Here is a 20,481-nt window from a genome sequence, read left to right on the forward strand (position 1 = left end):
AAGAAGTTAAGACTGCAATGGTTAGCTTTGGTTTTGCTAAGTAGCAAAAATGATAAAGTTTTAAGCAATGGTATTTCAATGTCTTTTTGTGCTTTTAGTAAGGTCACTATGCTTCGTACTTTGTTTTTTTATTACGTGCAGAACCATCAGGCCTTTGGTCAGTGTTAGCCACTGACCTTTTATACAAAGCACTAATTCTCAACTATAAGAATAACTCCAAAGGCATTGAGAATTGCCAGAAAGTTAAATAGCTTCACTGAAGAGTAGGCATTTGGGAGAGAAGACACCATCTTATAAGAAAGACCTGAAAAAAAAAAAAAGGTTAATTTGGTTCAAAACATTCAAAAAAGTTGCAGCTTTCCACACCATCTGGAAACTATGCTACAAAAGGAGTAAAACAAACATTAAGGATACCTTATAAGGAATCTCAGATCTGACTCCAGGATCATTCAAGAATGTTTCTTGTCTGAATACCACATCACTGGTCACTAACATATCAGGAAGCTGAAAGCTTGAAAAGCATCTTTTCCTTTTTTACTTGTATTTGCTAAGTCTACTTCAGTTATTTTAACAAATGAAGAGGGAGTTATGACTTTTATTTGACACTACTTGCACTGGCCCTTCCTCAGCAAGACTGAGAGAGTCTCCTACCACCTCTGCAGTCATTATCCATTATTCTGGACTTGCTTAAACCTGTCAGTCCACTAATTGGTGGAAGTTACACTGTCCAATGTAATTAATGTCACTTTTTCCTGATCCTCACTTAACCTTCCTTGGCCTACCTTGTAAGTCTGGGGGATTACCTATATACTTCCTGATGGCATCTGCAGCAGCAAACCAAGACTGTGCTGGGAGATTTTTCCACTGTCCACCAGCCGATTGAAGAGCTAGTCTATTTGACTCTAAATATCCCACATCTGCCAGACATCAGGATAGATACTTCCTGCAGTGGAATGGACAGATTCCTGTCAGTTGCCTGACACCAGGGTCAGACAACTGTAAACACCCCCTTCAGTATCTAACTTCAGTATTTTCCTGGTCCAACTTCCCCAATTAGTTTGCTGTAAGGTTGAACAAGTGCTGGAGCTGGCACATTGGATGCACTAAGGATATATGAGTGGAGGTACACAGAAAGGTGGGAGCAATTACTCACTAGATTATCTTAGCTGCAAAATGAAATCATGCCCTGCAATCCACCTGCATGCAAGCCCTCAGCCAAAATGAGGAGTTTACCTGCCATATTCCCCCACATTTCAGAAACTATCACACCTTTAAAGAAAAAAGAATAAAAAATTCTCACAACTCAACCTTCCTTTCTTTGTGTTACTGACTCCTTTTACAGATGGGCCTTTTGAATCTCAAAAAACAGCAGAGATCCCTGGGGAATGAGGAACAGAAAGATGCAGTGTCATTTACAGCACGGCCGGCTGCAGAGAAATAGGTCACTTGAGCGTGGCTGTGCAATCAATAGGATGTTCGCACTCAGGCAGCCGAGCCAGATGCTGTGGAGCACAGTGCCCAGGGAAAGCTAGCATCCTCAGGGGCAATTCCACAAGGGTCAGCAGTTTCTGGGAATATAAGGGATGATGTGTCAGGACTAACACACTTGTGAGCATATTTACATGAGTTATTCCCTGCTGCATGTTCTCCTCCTCCTCCCCAGCCAGCCACCTCTGGGCCTCTGCAGCTGATTTGCAGTGTCCCACAGGCCACATTTAGTGCCTCCTCAACTTACCCTAGACAGCAAGAAACTTCATGGAGGAGCCTAAGGCAGGAGCCAGAACCTTATTATACTTCAGTATACCTTCCCTCAGTGTTGGCAGGAATAAACTTCAGGACACTATACTTAGTATTATTCCAGAAAAGAAACGTCAAAACATAATGGCTTCCTCCTGAAGAAGTTTTATGGGGTGCAGCTGCCCAGATGCTGGTGGGGGCTGCCGGAAGGCCTGCATGAGGAGTGTCCAGGGCTGCTGGGCAATGGACACAGCTGGTTCCAGACAGCTCCAAGGCAGCCACAGCAGGGCTCAGCTGAGCCCTGCTGCCATGACGGCAGTGCCTCAGGGAAAGCATTTGTTCAGAAAGAGCAAAACACTCCCTGTGAGCAATGAATGAGAGTGTGAGAAACAGCCCTTCGAACCCAGAGGCAAGAGCAGGAGCAGAGGAGCAGGAGCTCTGAGCAGAGGCACCCTATAGGGCCCCAGAGAGACAAGGCTGGAGCAGGGCGACAGCACAAGGAAGGAGTGTGAGGAGGAGTCAACATGGACTGACACCACGGCCAAGTCTGTTCTGCCTGTAACAGTAGCTGGCAAGCAATCTCTCTGTCTTCATCTCAACTCCAGCTTTTCCCCTCCTATTTTCTCTCCTGTCTCACTGAGGGTTGGGAGCAGCAAGCAACTGAGTAGTCAGCCAAGGCTAACCCGTGGCAGAAGCCAGTAAGAAAGCTACTTTTTGAATCACAGTAAATACGCCTGAATGTGTTTTAAAGCTAATCACAACCACAATGAGACTGTTTCATAGTCAGTGTACAATTTTAAGACACATTTGGCCATCCAAGAGATTACTAACAACTATAACCAAGTCAGCACTTTTTCAGCCAAAGAACCACCAGCACAGGAAATGACAATTAGTTTAACTCTCTAACTATTAAACCACGGGCAAGTCGTATGACAAAAATAAGCATCCAAAGAGTACAAAAGACAGAGCAGTTGATATTGAACAAGTATAGTACTATGCCTCTTCCCCTTAACTAACTTGTCTACAACAAACAAGCTTTGCTTTCAACAATGGTAGATCATCACCTCTGGCTACAACCTCAAGTCATGCAATTTGGGTGGCTTTCATGCATGAAACGCATAGGTTCTTTAACAGGTATTAAATGCCTGGCTAAAATCTTAGCATAAATAATTTTGCAGTGTAAGAATCAGTATTTGATTGACATAACTTCTAGATATTATTTGGAGAATCTACAGGTGTTATTTTCCCACTAGCACTTCCCTCACCACCTCCCCCTAGTGCAGATGGAATGCCTCAGGCTGCTTTTTACTACATACTTATTCTGTAGAACCCCTTAAAACAAATGCATTCTTCTCGAAATTATTTAAGTAATAACTGCTTCCTTTAATTAAAAATTTAAAAGCACAGAATTACTGCAACCACAAGTCTATATTCAGTCATTTAAAGTGTAACATACAGGAGATCAGAACAACTGCTAACCTCCAAACCCAACACTACGATACACCCTCACATCTATCATTCTTCTCTTGCCGAACAGTTAAGACGTAAGTGTTCTGCACACATTAAAAGAGTGGATGCTCTATCCATAAAAGTGAGTTACCTGGAGGGAGGGGGAAAAAAAAGGCATTGTTTTTGAAGGGAAGTAAGTAGCTCCTGTTCACCATCACTCAAACACAGAATGTCATTTGACCTCATAGTGATCTGTGAAAGACAGCAGAGGCCATTCTAGCAGCCAGTCTTGCAGCTGGAACATTATATTTTTAAGTTTGGGTGAACAATCTTTAGAATGCACCACATACAAACACATTTATACACTTATAACTGGTAACCAATTTGAAATGTATGCTTCGACTAACTCACCATTTATTGCCTTGCCTAGTCTGTAAAGATAAACCTGCCTTTTCAATATACTTCGTGAGCTGTAACATCCCTGGCTGCAGATCTCTAATAGCAGACCAAGAAAACTTGCTACAGAAACGAAACCACCAGATTTCTGTCTCTTCCTCCACCTCAAAGGATGAAAACAAGTGTCATCAGCCCCATTCTCCCCACCCCAGCTGGGTTAGGAAGCCCGAGAAGCCCATGGGTACCCCAAGAAGGCAGTGCCCCACAGGCCTTAGAAGGTGTTGGGACCTTATTGCTGCTGACACTTTGTGACATCATTAAACAATCTTTCAGACCCACGTGTGTCATGCTGCCAGTGAGGCTCAAGTACAAGAATGTAGGGCAAATCACACTGCCAGGGCCCCAGGAGCAGAGGGGTGTAGGCTACTATTTTTAGTAGAGTCATTTAGGTTGGAAAAGACCACATCCTTCTGATGTCCAATACTACCAATAAGCCATACTGGACAGTGGAAAGAAGCTTGACTAATGGTGGCACAGCTTACTAAAAGTAATAAATATGTGTTATTTCATTTTAAAGAGCGCTTCTTTCACTTTCCACAGGCATCTGTTGGGACACACACGGCCTGACTGCATGCCTCAGAGGAACAACACATCTAGATGAACACTTTGATAGTCTTGAAAGAGTTATTAACCAAGTGTGCATTTCAAAGGCTGGTCTAGATAAATAAGCAAAGGGATTAAAATGCTGTGTGCCCTTCACTGCAGTTAAATTCCTACAGCACATGGGTAACTGCTGTCTTTATAGAGGTACAAACTACGCTGCAAGGGTTTCATAAACAGTCACATGTACAAGAAGACTGAAAGACTTAAGTCAATCATACACATTTCAAAAACAGCAATTTAATTTTCAGGACAGGCACTGGGACTGTAAGGAGCTGAAATTATTTTGCATGGGCAGCAAACTTTGTTCTTAAATTTACTGATTAAACAAGAAGGACCTCTCTAAAAAAAAAAATCTCAGTGGGATGCAAACAAGACAGCAAAATTTTCTTCAGAGAAGGCACTCCTATTGAACCAAAAAGCAAGTACCATTTGGAAGTGAGAAGAAAGAATAAAACTGAAGGTCACAAATTAAATATGCTCCAGAAGTGTCCTTGCCTGTTACATTTTAAGATAACCAGAATTAAATTGCATCTATTACTAAAAAACTGGTAATTCCACTTGGTAAATAGAATAACTCAGTAAGCACCTAGCTTTGTAAGGGAATTGTATGATTTTCAATGATTTTCAAAAGTAAGACTTCTAAATACCCATGTCCACAGATAATTAAAGTACAACTAGCAAAATAGAAGGCTTTTCAGTGTAAAAAATACGGTTTACCAAGAATTATCAAGTCATTAACTATTATGCTCCCACACCAATCAGAATCTACAGCAAGTAGTTGCCATTGAAGTATTAAACATATCTTGACAGAAGAAAGGTTCCTTCAACTTAAGAAATAAGTGCTTAAACTCCTGCTTCCTAGTAGGACACTACTGTTGTACTACAAAATACTTTTCCCATTAACAGCTTCCTTAAAAAAAAAAATCTAACATGGCAGTAACAATAACACAGGATCTTAGTAGCTGTCATTCCTTCAATAAAATATCGGCATGGAGCTAATTAACTTCCACATCTTCAGATAGATTACAAACCTCACAAAACAGCTTCTCAACTGTTTCCCAGTAGGACAGATGAAGGAGGGCACTTCTGGGTTGGAAATTATAATGTACACATCATCTCTCAAGGTTAAACCTCTATCTACTTGCTTTCTAACTAACCACCACTTTCTGCTAGTTTATCTTATATCAAATGAGATCTTTTTTATACCAGTTTTGCTACCTTATACTTCTACTGCTGACAGAGAAACATAAACACTCAGGGTTAATAAAAGTTCAAAGGAGAAGAAGGGATGGGTGGAGGAACTAGAAGCAATACACAAAATGTGTTCTCGAGTCATAAAGACAATTCTGACAAACAAGCAAAGCAAAACATTAATCCAATAATTCACTGATCAGACTTGCTGATAAATTCAACACCGTACTAAGACACCTTATTTGATCCCAAACAAAAGGGAAAAAGCAATGTATAAAATGTCACAATTTAAAGTTTTCTGAAACAAGTGAAAAATGAACACCAACAACCTTTGCAACAGTCTGAAGATAGTTTCAGAGTACATGGTGATGTAACCTTTTAATATTCCTGTCCCAAACACAAATAATCAAGAACTGAAACACTCTAAATTCCTGCAGTTTCCATCAAATTAACTGAAATCTCCACACCTATTGTTCAGAATACCCACTATCTTTGTGAGCTGTAGCACAAAAATAATGTAACTCCATTCTTTTGCAGGAAACACTAAATAATTTTTAAAAATGCTTCAACAAGGCAAACGTGTTATACATAGAAATTCATAACTTAATCACAGTACAGAAAAAAAAGAACAATGTCTTCTTTCACCTTATAGGGATGAACATTAGCCTACTTGTAGCGATTCAGGCAGCTGCTGAGAATGTCTTAGCAGCTCTTGTATTTGCAAGAAAAACCTTGTCAGCCGAAAGCAAAACAATCTCGCCATTTAAATATGTCAGCTAACTGTATACATATTATACAGTCATCTTTTGCGAACCCAAAATTAAAACATAAATCCAAATTTCTAAGCGAGAAAAATTACTCCAACAGCACTACTTTGCACTTGCAATGGCAGAGCCAAACCACAGACCTCCACTTGTGATCAATTGCTTCAATAAATCAAAACATGACAAAATATTTGCAGAAGTCCTGCCAGAGCAAGACAGGTGATACAGTCGGTAGTATTTTCAAATCCTGAAAAGGATTTGAAAAGGGGATCCTAAAGAGCCGGTACCTTGCCTTACCTGCCCAAAAGCAATGCTCACACGGCTCTGCAGCCAATTCACCAGTTTGCCACTTTGACAGCCTTGACAGGGGAAGTCAGCCCATCGCTTGCACAGAGGTGTTGCCCGTGGAACAACCTAACTCCAAGCATTAACATTTCAACGCATCCCTGCCAGCCTGCAGGAACTAGGTTCTAATTAATCCACAGGCAGAAAAGTCGTGGATGAAAAAAAAAAAAAAAAACCAGGACTCGACCCATTTGTTGCGGTCTAAATTTAAAACGAAAAAGCATCAAGAGCAGCACGCTTGCAGCCTCTGCTTAACGGTGGTACGCTAACACAAACCGGGGACGGAAGAGAAAGCCCAAAACATAGAAACAGATTATGTAGGTTAAGCTCGGCTTTTGTCATCTGCTGCAAGGTCCAGCTAAGGAAACGCTGAGCCCCCGGCTGGGGCCGATTCGGCGCCAGCGGCACCGGGCCGGCCCCCGCGCCCCCTCCGGGCGCGACGTCCTCCTCCGGGCGCCGGGCGTGGGGAAGGGGCCGCGCCGCTTCCCGCGCGCGGGGGGGACACAGCCGCTTCCTCCGGCGTTCCCCGGGGGACCCGGGAGGGAGCCGGGCCGGGCCGGGGGAGGGGAAGCGGCGCGGGCCCCTGTGCCTCCCCCCCGCCCCAGCCCCTTCCCTCCTTTAGCGCTCCTTACCCGCCTTGTAGCCGCGCAAGCCGGGCTGGGGGTGCAGCCCGCCCCACATGGTGCCGCGCCGGGCCGGGCCGGGGGACCGCCGCTCTCCGGCGGGCAGGAGAGCGGCCCGGATGGGCGGCGGAGGCGGCCGCTCCGGCTGCCGCTGCCTGGGGAGCTCAGCGGGGCGCTGCCGCCGCGGCGGGGGCTGCCGCCCGCCCCAGGGGCACCGCGGCCATGCTGCCGGCGCTGCCGAGCGCGGTGGGACCTGGCCGCCCCCTCGCCGGAGACAAAACTTGCTCTATTGCGCTGCCGCCGCCGCCTCCTGCCTCTCCGGCGCTGGCAGCGGGGCGGGGACAGGGGCGGGAGCGCCGCAGATGCGGCGGCTGCTGCTCGGGGACGAACTGCTTACATAACCCGGCCCACGGGGCGAGCTGCAGCGAGGGGCTGCGGCGGGGGGCGAGCCCGCACGGGCCGCCCCGGGCCGGCCCATCCCGCCCAGCTCAGGCCCCGCCGGGCCGCGGAGGTGTGTTTGGAGTCGGGTTAGGTCACTTATTCGCCGCCCGCTCGCCCTGGGCTCGGGGAAGGGGCTGGTGGGCAGCGGCGTGTGCCCGTCCCCGGGGAAAGCACTGAACTGACAGCGCTTAGCGTGGTGTAAAGGTAATCGGTCAAGGAAAGTGAAACGCCTGACTTCAGAGTTGCGGCATGGAAATACCCAAGGCCAGTATGCGCAGACTTTAGTAAGTAGAGTTCATAATAAAATCACAATTTACCTCTACTTATTTTTGTTTTAGTAAGAAGACGATGTGGAAATAAAGAACAATCGTAACATCCATTTGAACGGTCAGTTCCACCAAAAGATCCACAGTAGCATCATAAAGTTTCAGCCACAGGACTGGGAACAAAATGCTCCTGTCAGCAATAATTCAAACCCAGTGAGAGGTGCATCCCTTCTCCACGCTGCTTTGAGTCTGCTCCAAATACTTCAAAAGATAATCCTGCAATAGTAGCCTTACTGTTACTGTTGCTTGCAACTGCAGCCCAGCGGTCCCCATTATAAACTACTTTCTGAACTAGTGTACCCTGACTCAATCAGCAATCCATGTCATCAGACGAAAAGAGAAGGAGAAAACATTTGGATAGCTTCTAACTTCAGCATAGCCATACCAAGATTACAAAACACACACCCACCAAAAGAAGAAAAGCAATGCTTCAGACAGCATTGTAGATTATGATGGACATTATAGTTTAGGGAAGTGAGGTGAAACAGGATCAGTTCTGTGTTTGTGTGGAGACATTTGCAATCAATAAATAAAATTGTGTTCAAACATTTCCTGCTGACCCAATGCATTTTTAATTAGTAGCTGATGATCACAGAATAGCTTTTATCTATTCTGAAAGTTATATGTTTTATTTCAGCACAAGTCATGTTTTATTTATGCCTAGCTTGGTATTCATAATGTACTCAGTCAAAAAGAGGCCTCAGAAGTACTGGCATGAGCATATAGAAATGCTGCATGTTGTTATTTCATCCTCTTTCTTATCTGTGTAAAGCCCTTGCGCACTCACCGAAGGCCTGACATGATGCATTCCTCACCAGCTTGTTTAACTTCAGAGTGTAACTGTCAGTGGGTGTTCTGTAGGTAGAGTTGTAGAAACACAGACTTCAAATGTTACCAAATACTGAATAAAAATCCCAAATAGTAAAACTGCAGGAGATCTTGTCAAAACCTTCAGACTGTTGCTAGAAGTCCTTGAATGGTAAAAGGTCAGAAGCATTTTCAAGAAGCCACAAATACTGCTTTACAGTAGAACACCAAAGCAGGAACTAAATTACTGTTGACAACACCTCAATGAAACATCCAGCCTTCCATCCTGAAGCCAACATCAATACTGAAGAATATTTGTGAGACAGATGCATGGTAGGTAAACATGAATTTTAGAAGGAAGCATAAAAGCTAAAGTGTCTTGCAAAACATTGAAGACAATGAAACACAAAAACAGCTTAGTTCAAGACCTCTTTAAAAGACTTGACTGCATGTAACATTTGTAGCATACTATTTTGTTGGATTAGAGTGAGTACTTAGCATATTTGCAGGAGGATGCAGTGAGCTGTAAGGAAGCTGAATATTAAGAAGGGGAAGGTATCTAGCTGCAGGCAAGAAGAAAAATTACCTCATGACTGCTAAGCTTTGGAGTTTGTGGTGCTGTCCTGAAATGCAGCTGCAAGAATCCAGAGGCGTATCATGGCTGCAGAAAGCTGCATGCCTGGAAAAGGTGTGGTAACTGTTCTTCTGTCTTCTAATAAATGTCACTGCAGTGGTTTTATGTAATTTGTATTGCTGTTCGTGGAAGCTTTACAGTTTCCTATGTATCTCCTGTCTAGTCATGAACAATACTACAGAAGGAAAAAAAAAAAAAGATAAAAAGGCCAAAATGAGGGTGGGAGAACACAACCAGGTAGTCTGGCTGAATCCCCTCCGACCACAGGGCTGTGTCTTCCAAGATGTCCCCACTGGGACATCTGTGCTTTGATAGTGCTACAGCTCAGAGCAGAAAGAAAAAAATAACTGTGCTTAAGTTTAATCAGTCAGATAACAAAACCTGAGACACTTTCATTGTTATGATTGGATTTTAAGTTATTTTTATAGAAACTAAATGTAATTAGTAAAGCTTTTTCACTACAAATGACCACAGTGTATCTGTCTGGAAACCAGGCCAAACTGAAGCCAGTAGTTTAACTCTCTATATAAATGTTAGCTGGTTAATGCTTTATTCTCTATCCAGCAATGTTTTACATCTGCAGTCTGCTTCTGTATACAGTTCTAGACCTGGAGCAGTATTTGTTATAGACTTTCAAAAATCTCTTGAAAAAGTGTGATCACTGGTTTGGACCTCCTGCAAAAAAAAAAAAGAGCTTGTGCAATTTAATGTTGCTGAAGCAATCCCCTGTTTTCATGTGGATTTCAGCTTGGAAATGCAGTGGGCCCTGAAGACATCCCAAGTTGCTCTTCTTAACAACTCTCTGTTGTCCCACCTGCGAGGCCCAGCCGTGTGGAGGGGTGGGCAGTAGTGGCTCTGGTCCATTTCTCATGCCTTTGTCCCTCTGTGCCCAAGGGAGCGCACCTACACTAACGTGACTTGCATGAGCGTAGAAACATGGAGTCATTAAGGTTGGAAAAGACCTCTAAGACCATCGAGTTCAAGCTTGTCACCTCTTACATCTCCTGGGTTGATAAGAATTAGGAGTGTGACAATCTGTGTTCCAGTGCTGCCTCACTGCTGATACTCATGGAAAACAGCAGTTTGGTATGAAGGAAAACTCATGTAACCTTACATTTGAATAAAACTGTAAGTGGAAACAGCCTGCATCCCCAGGTAATTATTGTGAAATGTGATGCTCCAGACTATGAATGGACTCAATTTCTTAGAGTCTGAAAAGCCTTCTCCCCACCTCTTTTTTTCTGACACAAACTCCACCTTCTTGGCAGAATGAACAAAGGAAAGTGACAATAGAAAGTAACAGCTTAAGCACTGGTACTTGGCAGATGCCATCTCATTAAGGTCAATTGGAGCATGTCTTATCCAAGGGTTTGTGATCTGTCTCCAGGTTCAGAAATCCCATCATTTTTTTCCCCCCTCTGTGAAAACATAATGCTCGAAGTGGAATTAAGCTGAAGCATAACCTGTGAAAACAGCATTTTCCTTTGATTAAAGCCAAAAATAAGTTAAATGCTTATTCTACACACTTGCTTTCACATTTAATAAAATTAAAATATTACTAAAAAATCCCAAATGCTAATACCTAAACGTGGTTCTAAGAGAATGCAGACCATTTCCCCTATCGAATTAAGACATCAAGCATGTGTGCATTCTATCAAAAAACAACAGCGGTATTTCTGCAAGCACATCTACATTGTAAATTACTTTGAAATTAAAATCACAGATTTTCAGCTATTGAGTTGCTTCACTAAGTACAGCAATTCTTTCCCTCCACCCACAACTGTTTCGGTTGAACACTGCGTCCTAACAAAGTCTTAGCAGCCTTTAAGAAGCCTTAGAGCAATTCCTCCTGTTTTCCAAAAAAATAACTATGTATGTTACAAAGCAAGATGTTAGACTCTATTGGCTGTCACTATAATTAAGAACAGATTAGCTTACCTATGGAACTGCACACCTGCTGGTAGGGGCATGCTGGCCTACAAAAGAGTGAAATGTTTTCCTCAAAGTACATGGAGTGCACTGCACAGCATTAACAATAAATTGTGTCACCTAATATCTGTGAAGTAGGCATCGTGAAATAACACAGTGTATACAATGTTCTTATTTTTGCTTTTTCTACAAGTGAATGGGAGTGCACGTTGCACAGGGGAGCACGAGTTGATACTGTTTGAGTCTGCTTTGCACTGCGCTTTCACAAACAGCTTACACCATGGGAGAGAGTCAAACCAAACGGCTCGTTGTTACCATACCTATAAACATAGCTAATAAACCGTAGATATGGTTCTTACCAACTTCCTGAAATTGCAGATTCTTATTATTATTCCAGCTTTCAGAGTCGTATTTTCACCTGAGAAATTATTTGTATCGTTGCTAAAAGACCCTTTGGAGTCAGGAATTTTTCACCTTTTTTTCTCTCTGTGTGTCATATTAACTTAAAATAAGTCACAGAGAATTAAATCAACTTTGTGTTATCAACTCAGATAGTGCAGGAAGAACATATGTAGGAGTGGCATCCAGTGGTGCCTAACCAGTAACTTATGAAGATAAACAGGAATTTCCCAGGTACATGTTTCTCAAGGCAAAATTTTTTGAGTTCTGCTATTCTGTCTTCCCTTTCTCCATCCTCTCCTCTTCCCAAAAGCAGTAGAGAAGAAGAGGAAATAGAAATGGTTTGGGAGGAGATGACGAGAATATGTAAAAACCTACAGGCCGGAGGCAGATCTTTTCCCAGGCTTCCAAGGTTGGTTCCTATAAAGTTTAAGTGCCTGTACCAGAGCAGGGGAGAGCCTCTTCCCCTGTCCCCACCAGGACTCACTAACATATTCAGCTTCTTCTCAAGACATTATGCTTTCACAAAAAATATTTTTAAAACATTGTTTCTCCTACTCTGTTGCATGACTTTTTCCCAGAATCTCCAGTTCTCTTGTTCTTGAGCCCACTTGAGTGACCTTCACTTTCTGTGAACACCCTGTCTGATTTTAGGAGCATCAATACTTTTTTGTATTTGCTTCTCTGTGCTAAAACACTAAAGCCCAGGAGGCCTCAGCAGTGCTGCAGTTCAGGTTTTTGATCCAACTGCCACTGACAATGTTCAAGTTTTTATAGCAGGCATTTTACTTCAAGGCAGACTTGTTTGACTCCGTGTTACACACAGACAAACGAGTGCACAAGGATAACGCCTCCAAAACTGGATGATATCACTGCACAATAATTTGCAGGGTTTTCAAAGCTTCTTTATGTATGTTAAACTCCACCTCAAATGTGAGGTAACTGCTGTATTAGAAGCACTAAAACAGCATTTAGCTTGACCTGTTTAAACCTACCTGCTTTAAAGGTTAATAAAAAAGCACCCCCTTGTATGCAGTCACTGAAACAAAGGATCAGACCATGTAGTTCGGGTTCTGTTTTTTGGGTGGCCTTTTTCCACCTCAGTGTTGGAAGGAGTAAATCCTGTTTTCCTTTTGCAACAAGCATCCCTGATGAATTATATAACTTTGCAATAAATCAGAATTTTAAATTACAAGTAACTGTTACAGGAAGGCCAAACACACTACAGAACAATGAGCCAGCAGTGCAACATTGTATGAATACTTGAAAATGGAAATTTCTTCCTAGTGGCCGTCATTATCTGCTTATAGCCTGAAATATGTTGTTTGTTTATTCCAAGTCAGAAATACAACCTATGAACATTACCAGTCAGAAAATTATCTGGTCTCTTGTGTTTGAGCCAAACCCAATATTGCTGCAAAGGGATGAAATTTCAGTAAAGTCAATGGAGTTATGCCAGTGCTTAGTTTAGTCAGCTCTGTACTGTCATATGCCCATACGTAAAAGTTGGATGGAAAAATTTATTTCATGCTGTAACTATAAATACTATAACTTAATGAATCTCCCCACTCCATTTTTTCTCCGTTGACTTTTATTCTACAAATATCACTGACATGAATTCTACAATAATTCCTTACATACTATATGCTAGAATAATGTATCACTATTATAATACTTTTTTTTTCTCTCAGCAGTGAGAATTCCACAACTAAAATGACAAGGTATTCTATGCTGGTAGAATAAAATCCAGTTTAATTGGGCACTTTTATACCAGCCAGCACAACCCCTGCAGATGTCTCAGAACCAGCCTGCTCCCTGTACAACGCTGAAGGACCAGCAGCCATCAGCCGTGGCACTGCTGATTGTGTGCAGGACAGGCAGCCTTAGAAAACACTCTGGTTTTGGTATGCCTGGCACTGTAAAGCATTATTTGCTTATGTCTTGTGCTTTGTATCCTTCTCACAGTAAACTAATAAATGTATAGAACACACATTTTTAGATAAACCCTTTTACCCAAGAAGGTGGAAAATGACTGAAATGCACAAATTGGGCTGTACTGATTTGTACTGACCACAGTGCCTGCCAGATTTGTTTTATGGGACCTCAGGGTTAGTATATGACATACATACAAACCACCACAGTATCCTTAGACTGTTTTGCTTTTGACTTAAAATTAACACGGACAAGAGTGCTTATTAAAAGTAACTTTGCAGCTCTGGCTTGGCTGTAAGATCATTCTACTTTTAACACATTACTTGAGTGACCAAATTGATCTGGGAGGCGTAAACATGTAACCTGATCTTTGGTCACTTAGAAAACAAGAAAAAAATCAAGCTCCTAAGTGAGCATGTAACTTTCAATACATATGAGTAAAAGAAGCATAGAAGTTTAAGTATTGCTGCTTGATTTCTTGGGGACAGTCCCACTTGTTTATGAATCCCATGGTTTAAGAAGTGCACATCATGTGGTGCATTGCTGTACCATTCTAATATTGTGAGTAAGAATATCTGGTTAAATGAATTAAAATGAAACTGAAGAATCACAGTTGCAATTTTCTGGTTAATGCAGGAGAGTATGACACAAATATGCTCTATATTTTGACCATTTAGTTCTTGGTGTTGCTATCTTCTGAGCCAAGCATCAGAAGGTCAACCCAGAACATGGGATTGTCTCCAGGGCTTCTGAAGGAAAAGTAATTGCCATCTGTTCACAAAGTAAGAAGCTTGAAAGACCCAAACAAAATGCATTAATAGGAAGAGATAAATAGCTTAACTAAAAATCTGGATCTGGCTGCATCCTTCCAAAACACCATTATGCACATGCTTCCGATATGAAAATTACAAAAAAAATATACTGAAACAGGAGATGACAAGCAGTCAGGAAGCCAAAACAGAGAGCAACAAAAATGCAGTAAGAAAGTGCAAGAGGCAGTCATACACATGACTCCCATCTGCACACTACCCCAGCAAATGCTCCATGAAACCAGTTCATTCATGGAAGTCCTTGCTCAATGACACCATTGACAATATGTTAACTGAGCCTTTCGTGGTGTTGGCCCTGCTGGAACACATCTCCAGGAGTCACCGTAACAAGGTCTTTACTTAGCACAGTCACTGCAGTTAACAGATTAGAACAAGAAAAATAAGAAATCATAAGAAGACAGCTACAATGAAGTATCTTGAAATACATGCAAATACTACTTGTCTTTCACTTCCATGTTTGAAGATAATTGCAGCAATGATAAACTCTCAAAATTTGGATTAAAAGAAAACCATGCATTTTGCATTGTATTAAGGTAGAACTCAAGTGCTAATTTAAAAAATGATAAATTGAATCACATCTTCCCAAAACACATTTGCTGCATTTTTATGTTACTGTTTTCAGATGTTCCTGGTAGGCAGGAACGCATAACCTCTGAAAGCTGACTCTAAAAGACCTCTAGAGTAAACTGAAATATCTAAAGCCCTAGAAGTACGTTGCAAACTCTAAAGGCTCTACAACATAACCATATGTACTCAGTGCTATATATCTTTGAGCTTATACATTCCAATTTAAGTAAACCAGTCTCCCTTGCACAGAGATAAGAAAACCAAGCTGTGTAAAACAAAAACTACCAACCATTCCACTCAAATCTATATTTAGCATTTGCTGTGTCATGCTTTAATTGCTGAAACTGCCTCTACAAAAGCATAAAAAAATCACCAGAAAAAAATGCCATTATGAGGCACATTGAATGTTCAGAACAAAATTTCACCTTGAAAAATATACACATCAGTTCTGAAGCACAGAGAAGTTCTAAAATGTGGATGAATCATCAACATTTTGTTTCCATCAGGCACATGCTCCCAATGTAAAAATTACAAAGAACAAAAATATACCGAAACCCTCTTGGAGCTCACCATCATGAACAAAACAGAACAGAATTGGGAGTTCAAATTTTTACGAACAGAGAGGAAAAGAAAATGTTGGAAGATTAGCTCCTTCTTTAAAAAGAGCAGATAAGTTAGTAAATACAGTAACTTCCATTGAGCTAGCAAGTGAGCCAAGTTGTATAAGCAGATCCAGATATCTAGTTTGAGAGGCTGTGAATTGTTTCCTTATCTAATGGAGTCCCTTATTTTCCCCCACTGTTTTTTTAGCATAATTTTTCATATGACTTTCAAATATAATTTTACCTGAAGTCTATATAGATACTCAAACTGGACCATATGGTAAAAGACTCTTTGCTAAAGGCTCATTTATTTAAAATATTAGTGAACTGTCACCAAGATGGATGGTTTTTGTAGAGACCTGATCAACCATATCTCCAGCTGCAAGGATTTCTCACAGAAATTCTTTTTGCTGTCCCAAACAGTGACTGCAAGATAGGGTTTTACAGCCCCTGAAACTCAGCCACATCAAACATTTCCACAGCATAGGCCTCAGGCTGCTGCATACTACAGATCCTCCCTTCCTGGTGGTGATTCCATACAGAATTCCATGCAGCACAATATGGACTTAGAAGTTCTGTGGTTGGATTTACCAGGAAAAAAGGGGCAGATACAAGAGTTACTAGTTCAGTGTTGGAGAGAACAAGGGCTCGAGGTCCTTGTGGCACTGGTCTGTGAGGAAGCTCTGCTTGATACATATGCAGGGCTTGCAAAGCCAGTTGCAAAGGCTTGAAAAGTAATTTCATAGAACCGTAGAATCACAGAATGGTTTGGGTTGGAAGGGACCTTAAAGATCACCTGGTTCCAACCCTCCTGCCATGGGCAGGGACACTTTGCACTAGACTGGGTTGCTGAAAGCCCTGTCCAACCTGGCCTCAAACACTGCCAGGGATGGGGCACCCACTACTTCCTAATATCTAATCTAAAGCTACCCTCTGTCAGTTTAAAGCCATCACCTCTTGTCCTATAAATTTGACTGACTGGACCTCAGTAAAGACTCTAATGATTGTATGAAGGATGAATAAGCACATTAGGACCATAGAACAGAATGTCCAGTTAGTTGTACAACTTAAATCATACAGTTTACCATCCCAGCAGAGGACAGTTTTGAAGGATCAGGGTAAGGTTTTCCCAAGCCCTCATCCCCCATATGGTAAGCTCTTTGCAAAATCTGTCAGGGAGAGAGAGAGAGTTCTCACAAAGAACAAAAAGCCAGATTTCTGAATGTGCTCTTTCCCCACCCACACCCTTATCAGCTCTATTTTTAAATACAAAACCAGCTCCATAGAATTTCCTGAGATTTGACAGTTGGTCACACTGTTACAGATTAAACAGAAGAGAGGCAGACTTGGCTGGACTTACTGCTCGGCACAGCAAAGAGGGAGACCTGCCCCTGAGACATGTCATGGTGTCAGGAAGTAGCATTTGCTGGACGGCAAATGAGCATGATGCAGTCCTGCCCTGTTCAGGACACACAACACAAATCCTTTCATCATATTTCAGCTTTGATGCAGGCACTGCCAACAGCTTTAGCCCTGCTCAACTACTGCAAATGAGTAGGCAACTCATTTACTGGCTTGCTTGTATCTGTAGAATAGCTGGCAAGTGCATCATCAGTTATTCATGACAATCCGTGTGTGGGTGTGTGTTGAGGCTTTCAAAGAGACGGTGTAAAATATCTGTTCCTTCAGGCCTTCATGGTATACAGCCTCTCCGCAAAATGTCTCACTCTTATTCTGCCTTGCACTTTCAGACAGCGTTTCCAAACTCGTGGGAGTGAGTCCTGTTGTGGCCATTTCAAAGATGAGGAAAACTGAGCACACAGCAGCTCACTATGGAGTTGGGGAGGGAGTCCAGGGCTCTCCAGTTTTAATGTTTCCTTGTTAGACAGTGCTAAATGTGCTTGCCACCCATAGATTTGTTTATTCATAGCTCAATGAACTGAGGTTTTGATTAAAATTGATTTTGTTGCAACAGTGCTGTCACTATTATTAACCAGTTTCAATTCCTTTAAAAATAAACAGGGAGAATCCAAGCAGTTCAGTTACCTCTATACTGTGCATGGCTGTTAGAAAAAGTCTCAAAGAATAGATGAAATTAAAAATGAATGCACTTTTTAGAAAATTAGTGTTTTCTTAATGCAATTAAATACTATTGTCTGGAACCTTTTAATACTACCCAGATGGCTAGTAGAGAAAGAATGGTTATATTAGACAGAAGATTTTTATTAAGGACAGCTTTGGTTTTTCAAACAGCACAGGTTTTTCTGGCTGGCAGAGAATCAGCTTGCCTAGTGAAAACTGTTTTCCCTTGGAAAGAAGAGACTGGTATAGGATGTACCTAAGAAAAGACAATTCCTCTTGGCTGACCTAAGCAGAAGTATTGGCTTGGGTCTCTGAAAGGAGTTCTTTCATACTGCTGGTAAGTTGTTCAGCAGCTATACAGATGGACTGGTTTTTTGTTTGGGTTGTTTTTTGGGGTTGTTGGGGGGGGGGGTGCAGGGGGTAATTTGTGTTTGGTTTTGTTTTTTTTTTCCCCAAAAGGAAAAAAAAGGGGAGTTGAAATTAGCAGCAAGCTCATAACAGATTTTGCAACCTTAGCAAATGGTAATGAAGAGAGTCATGGGAGATATAGTTAAGAAGGTGATTTTCCACATCTGCAGAATAGGAATGATGGAAATTAAGAAGACAATTGTGAAATAACATTAACTTCCAGACCAAAATTGAGGCACAGTTAGTTTTTCAGAAATAAGAAACAGGCTCCTGGTAGGAGGTCTGAATTTTTGTTTGCCTCTTGAACAGCATGAAGCATTCTGTCAGTTCTCACTAAATAGCTACAGTCAAGTATAATGTTCTGGGTGCTACACAGAAACATATACATGTACCATGAAGTAGTAGGAATGTGACAGTATCAGGTTTTAGAGTTTTCATGTTCTCTTCAAAAACTCTTTAGTTCAGAAACTGTTCCAACTTTCTTTGATGCAAAAGTTTTAGGCAGAAAAATAAGTGGATTGATAAGTCTTTTCTTGCTTGCTTTCATGAAATCTGGGCAGTCCGTAGAAAGAAAGGAGAAAAAGAGAAAAAGGGTGAGAAGAAAGCTCTGAAAACCTGAGGATTTGGAGAGAAAATGTCTTCATCTTGGAGAGGGTAGGAGGGAAGTCTGGAGAGTAACATTATACTAATTCCTCTTCGGAATAATTTATAAAATTGGATATGCAGATAATTCACATACATAGAACTGTAAGCGTAATTGGCCTGGAGACCACACAACCCAGCAGACTGCAGAGCCTCCAGAGGGCCCAGCTGTTCTTGTCCTTCAGGACACATCCTTGCTCAGTGCTTTGCAGCTTGCTTACAAGCTGAGGTCTTTTTTGTCACAGTAAACAAAGAGAAATTCAAACCAAGCAGCCAACCCTGCTCACTGTCTATACATAGGGATTTCTGAAGGAGATGAAAAACAATCCCAGCTAGTCTGAAAGCAAAAGGACATTGCTTAAAGACACTTATTTCCTTCCTTCAATTTGCATTGTCCTTACTCTTACTTGTATATGGATCATTGTTAAATGAAAGATAAAATAGAAAGCCAAAGAAAAAAAATAATGGACATATTCCCTTCTGGGCATTAATAGAAACAATCAAGCAGCTATTTCAGTTACCTTTTTTGTGATCTGTCCTTGTTCCCGTTAGGAGGTCTTGCAATTCCATTTACATTGTCCCCCTCCATAGTGAAACAGTGTTCAAGCACAACTATGTATTTCCAAGTGGCAAGATAGCAACCACATGTTAACAATTTCCTTCTCAAGACCAAGATGCTGCAAGTGAAAAATCATGCCTTGGCTTTCTGCCTGCTTCTGTCTGGCTTAATTAGCTGATCACACCAACAATCTCAGCTAAAATGATTCTCAGTAAAAGGGTAGGGGGGAGCTGTTTGAGCAGAACTGGGTGAAGCTTTACACTGAGCTACTACCCTAGCAAGATCCAAGAAGAAAGGATCAAGGGCTTTGGCTCAACGCCTTCCTTATCCAGACAGAATTTGAATTTTTGGAGACTGAAAGCAAGATTCTCAATAAAGCCTGATGCCTCCTAAAACTGCAAGAACTGCAGCTACACAAGTTCAGACATTGGTTTTGGGAGGGTTGTTCAGGTCACTGTAGAGAAAGAGAACCACTGTAAAATTGAGAGCAAATCTTTATCACAGTCTCCCAAAGTGCTTTGGATTTAGAATTAGTAGCAGTCAAAATTACGTTAAACAGGAAGAATCACAAACATTTGCTCCATTGCCTTAGCTTTATTTTTTTTCCAGTGACCTAGTGTCATCAGCTCAGTCATAAAAGATGATATTTTCCCTACCTCTTTACTACACAGCATGGTAGCCCCACTTCTGTAGTATATTCACCAGCACAGAGAACTCATGTTTTTGTGCTCTGCCTGGAGGACTGTATGAAATAAAATTTTCCATGATAATCAAATCAAAGTCATGTCCCCATTTCTTAATGCAACCCTGAAAGTGCTGAACAGAAGTAAAACAAACACTTAATAGCATTTATGGTTTAAACACACTTAACACAAAGATCCTAAAGTCTTTACAAAAACAAACTGTACTTCTCAACTATTTTGCCAGAATTTTACAGTGTCCATCACAAACATTTTCCAGCTACGGATTTAGGTCAAGTTTCAACTCAGTAAGCTAAGGCATACAGACTGAAAGTGTTTCAATTAGCATAGTCAGTTTAAATTGATTTTTGTTCACAATTTAAGATATGATGCATAAATCTCCATTGAAGATAAGATGGTTTATTCACATCATCCCACAGATGAAGAGAGTCCCATGTGTTTATTTGGTGCAGGG

The 20,481-nt window shown here is 41.6% G+C and overlaps 1 protein-coding gene across 2 annotated transcripts in view; it reads right to left on the reverse strand.

Moving 5' to 3' along the window:
• Nucleotides 1-20,481, reverse strand: part of CEP85L (centrosomal protein 85 like) — a 137,666-nt gene that overhangs the window by 99,376 nt on the left and 17,809 nt on the right. Inside the window, exon 1 of one of the 2 annotated variants that reach the window (XM_042016108.1) lies at nt 7,178-7,315. The exons of the other annotated variant lie outside the window; for it this stretch is intronic. Within the exon in view, the coding sequence (XP_041872042.1) occupies nt 7,178-7,226 (49 nt within the window). The 5' untranslated portion in view covers nt 7,227-7,315. Of the gene's footprint in view, nt 1-7,177; nt 7,316-20,481 lie in introns of those variants that run through there. 2 annotated transcript variants of the gene reach the window in all.

This window comes from Corvus kubaryi, unplaced genomic scaffold, assembly GCF_017639235.1.
Source record: "Corvus kubaryi isolate FWS band 111438036 unplaced genomic scaffold, C.kubaryi_AGA036_p1.0 split3-73, whole genome shotgun sequence".
Lineage (NCBI taxonomy): Eukaryota > Metazoa > Chordata > Aves > Passeriformes > Corvidae > Corvus > Corvus kubaryi.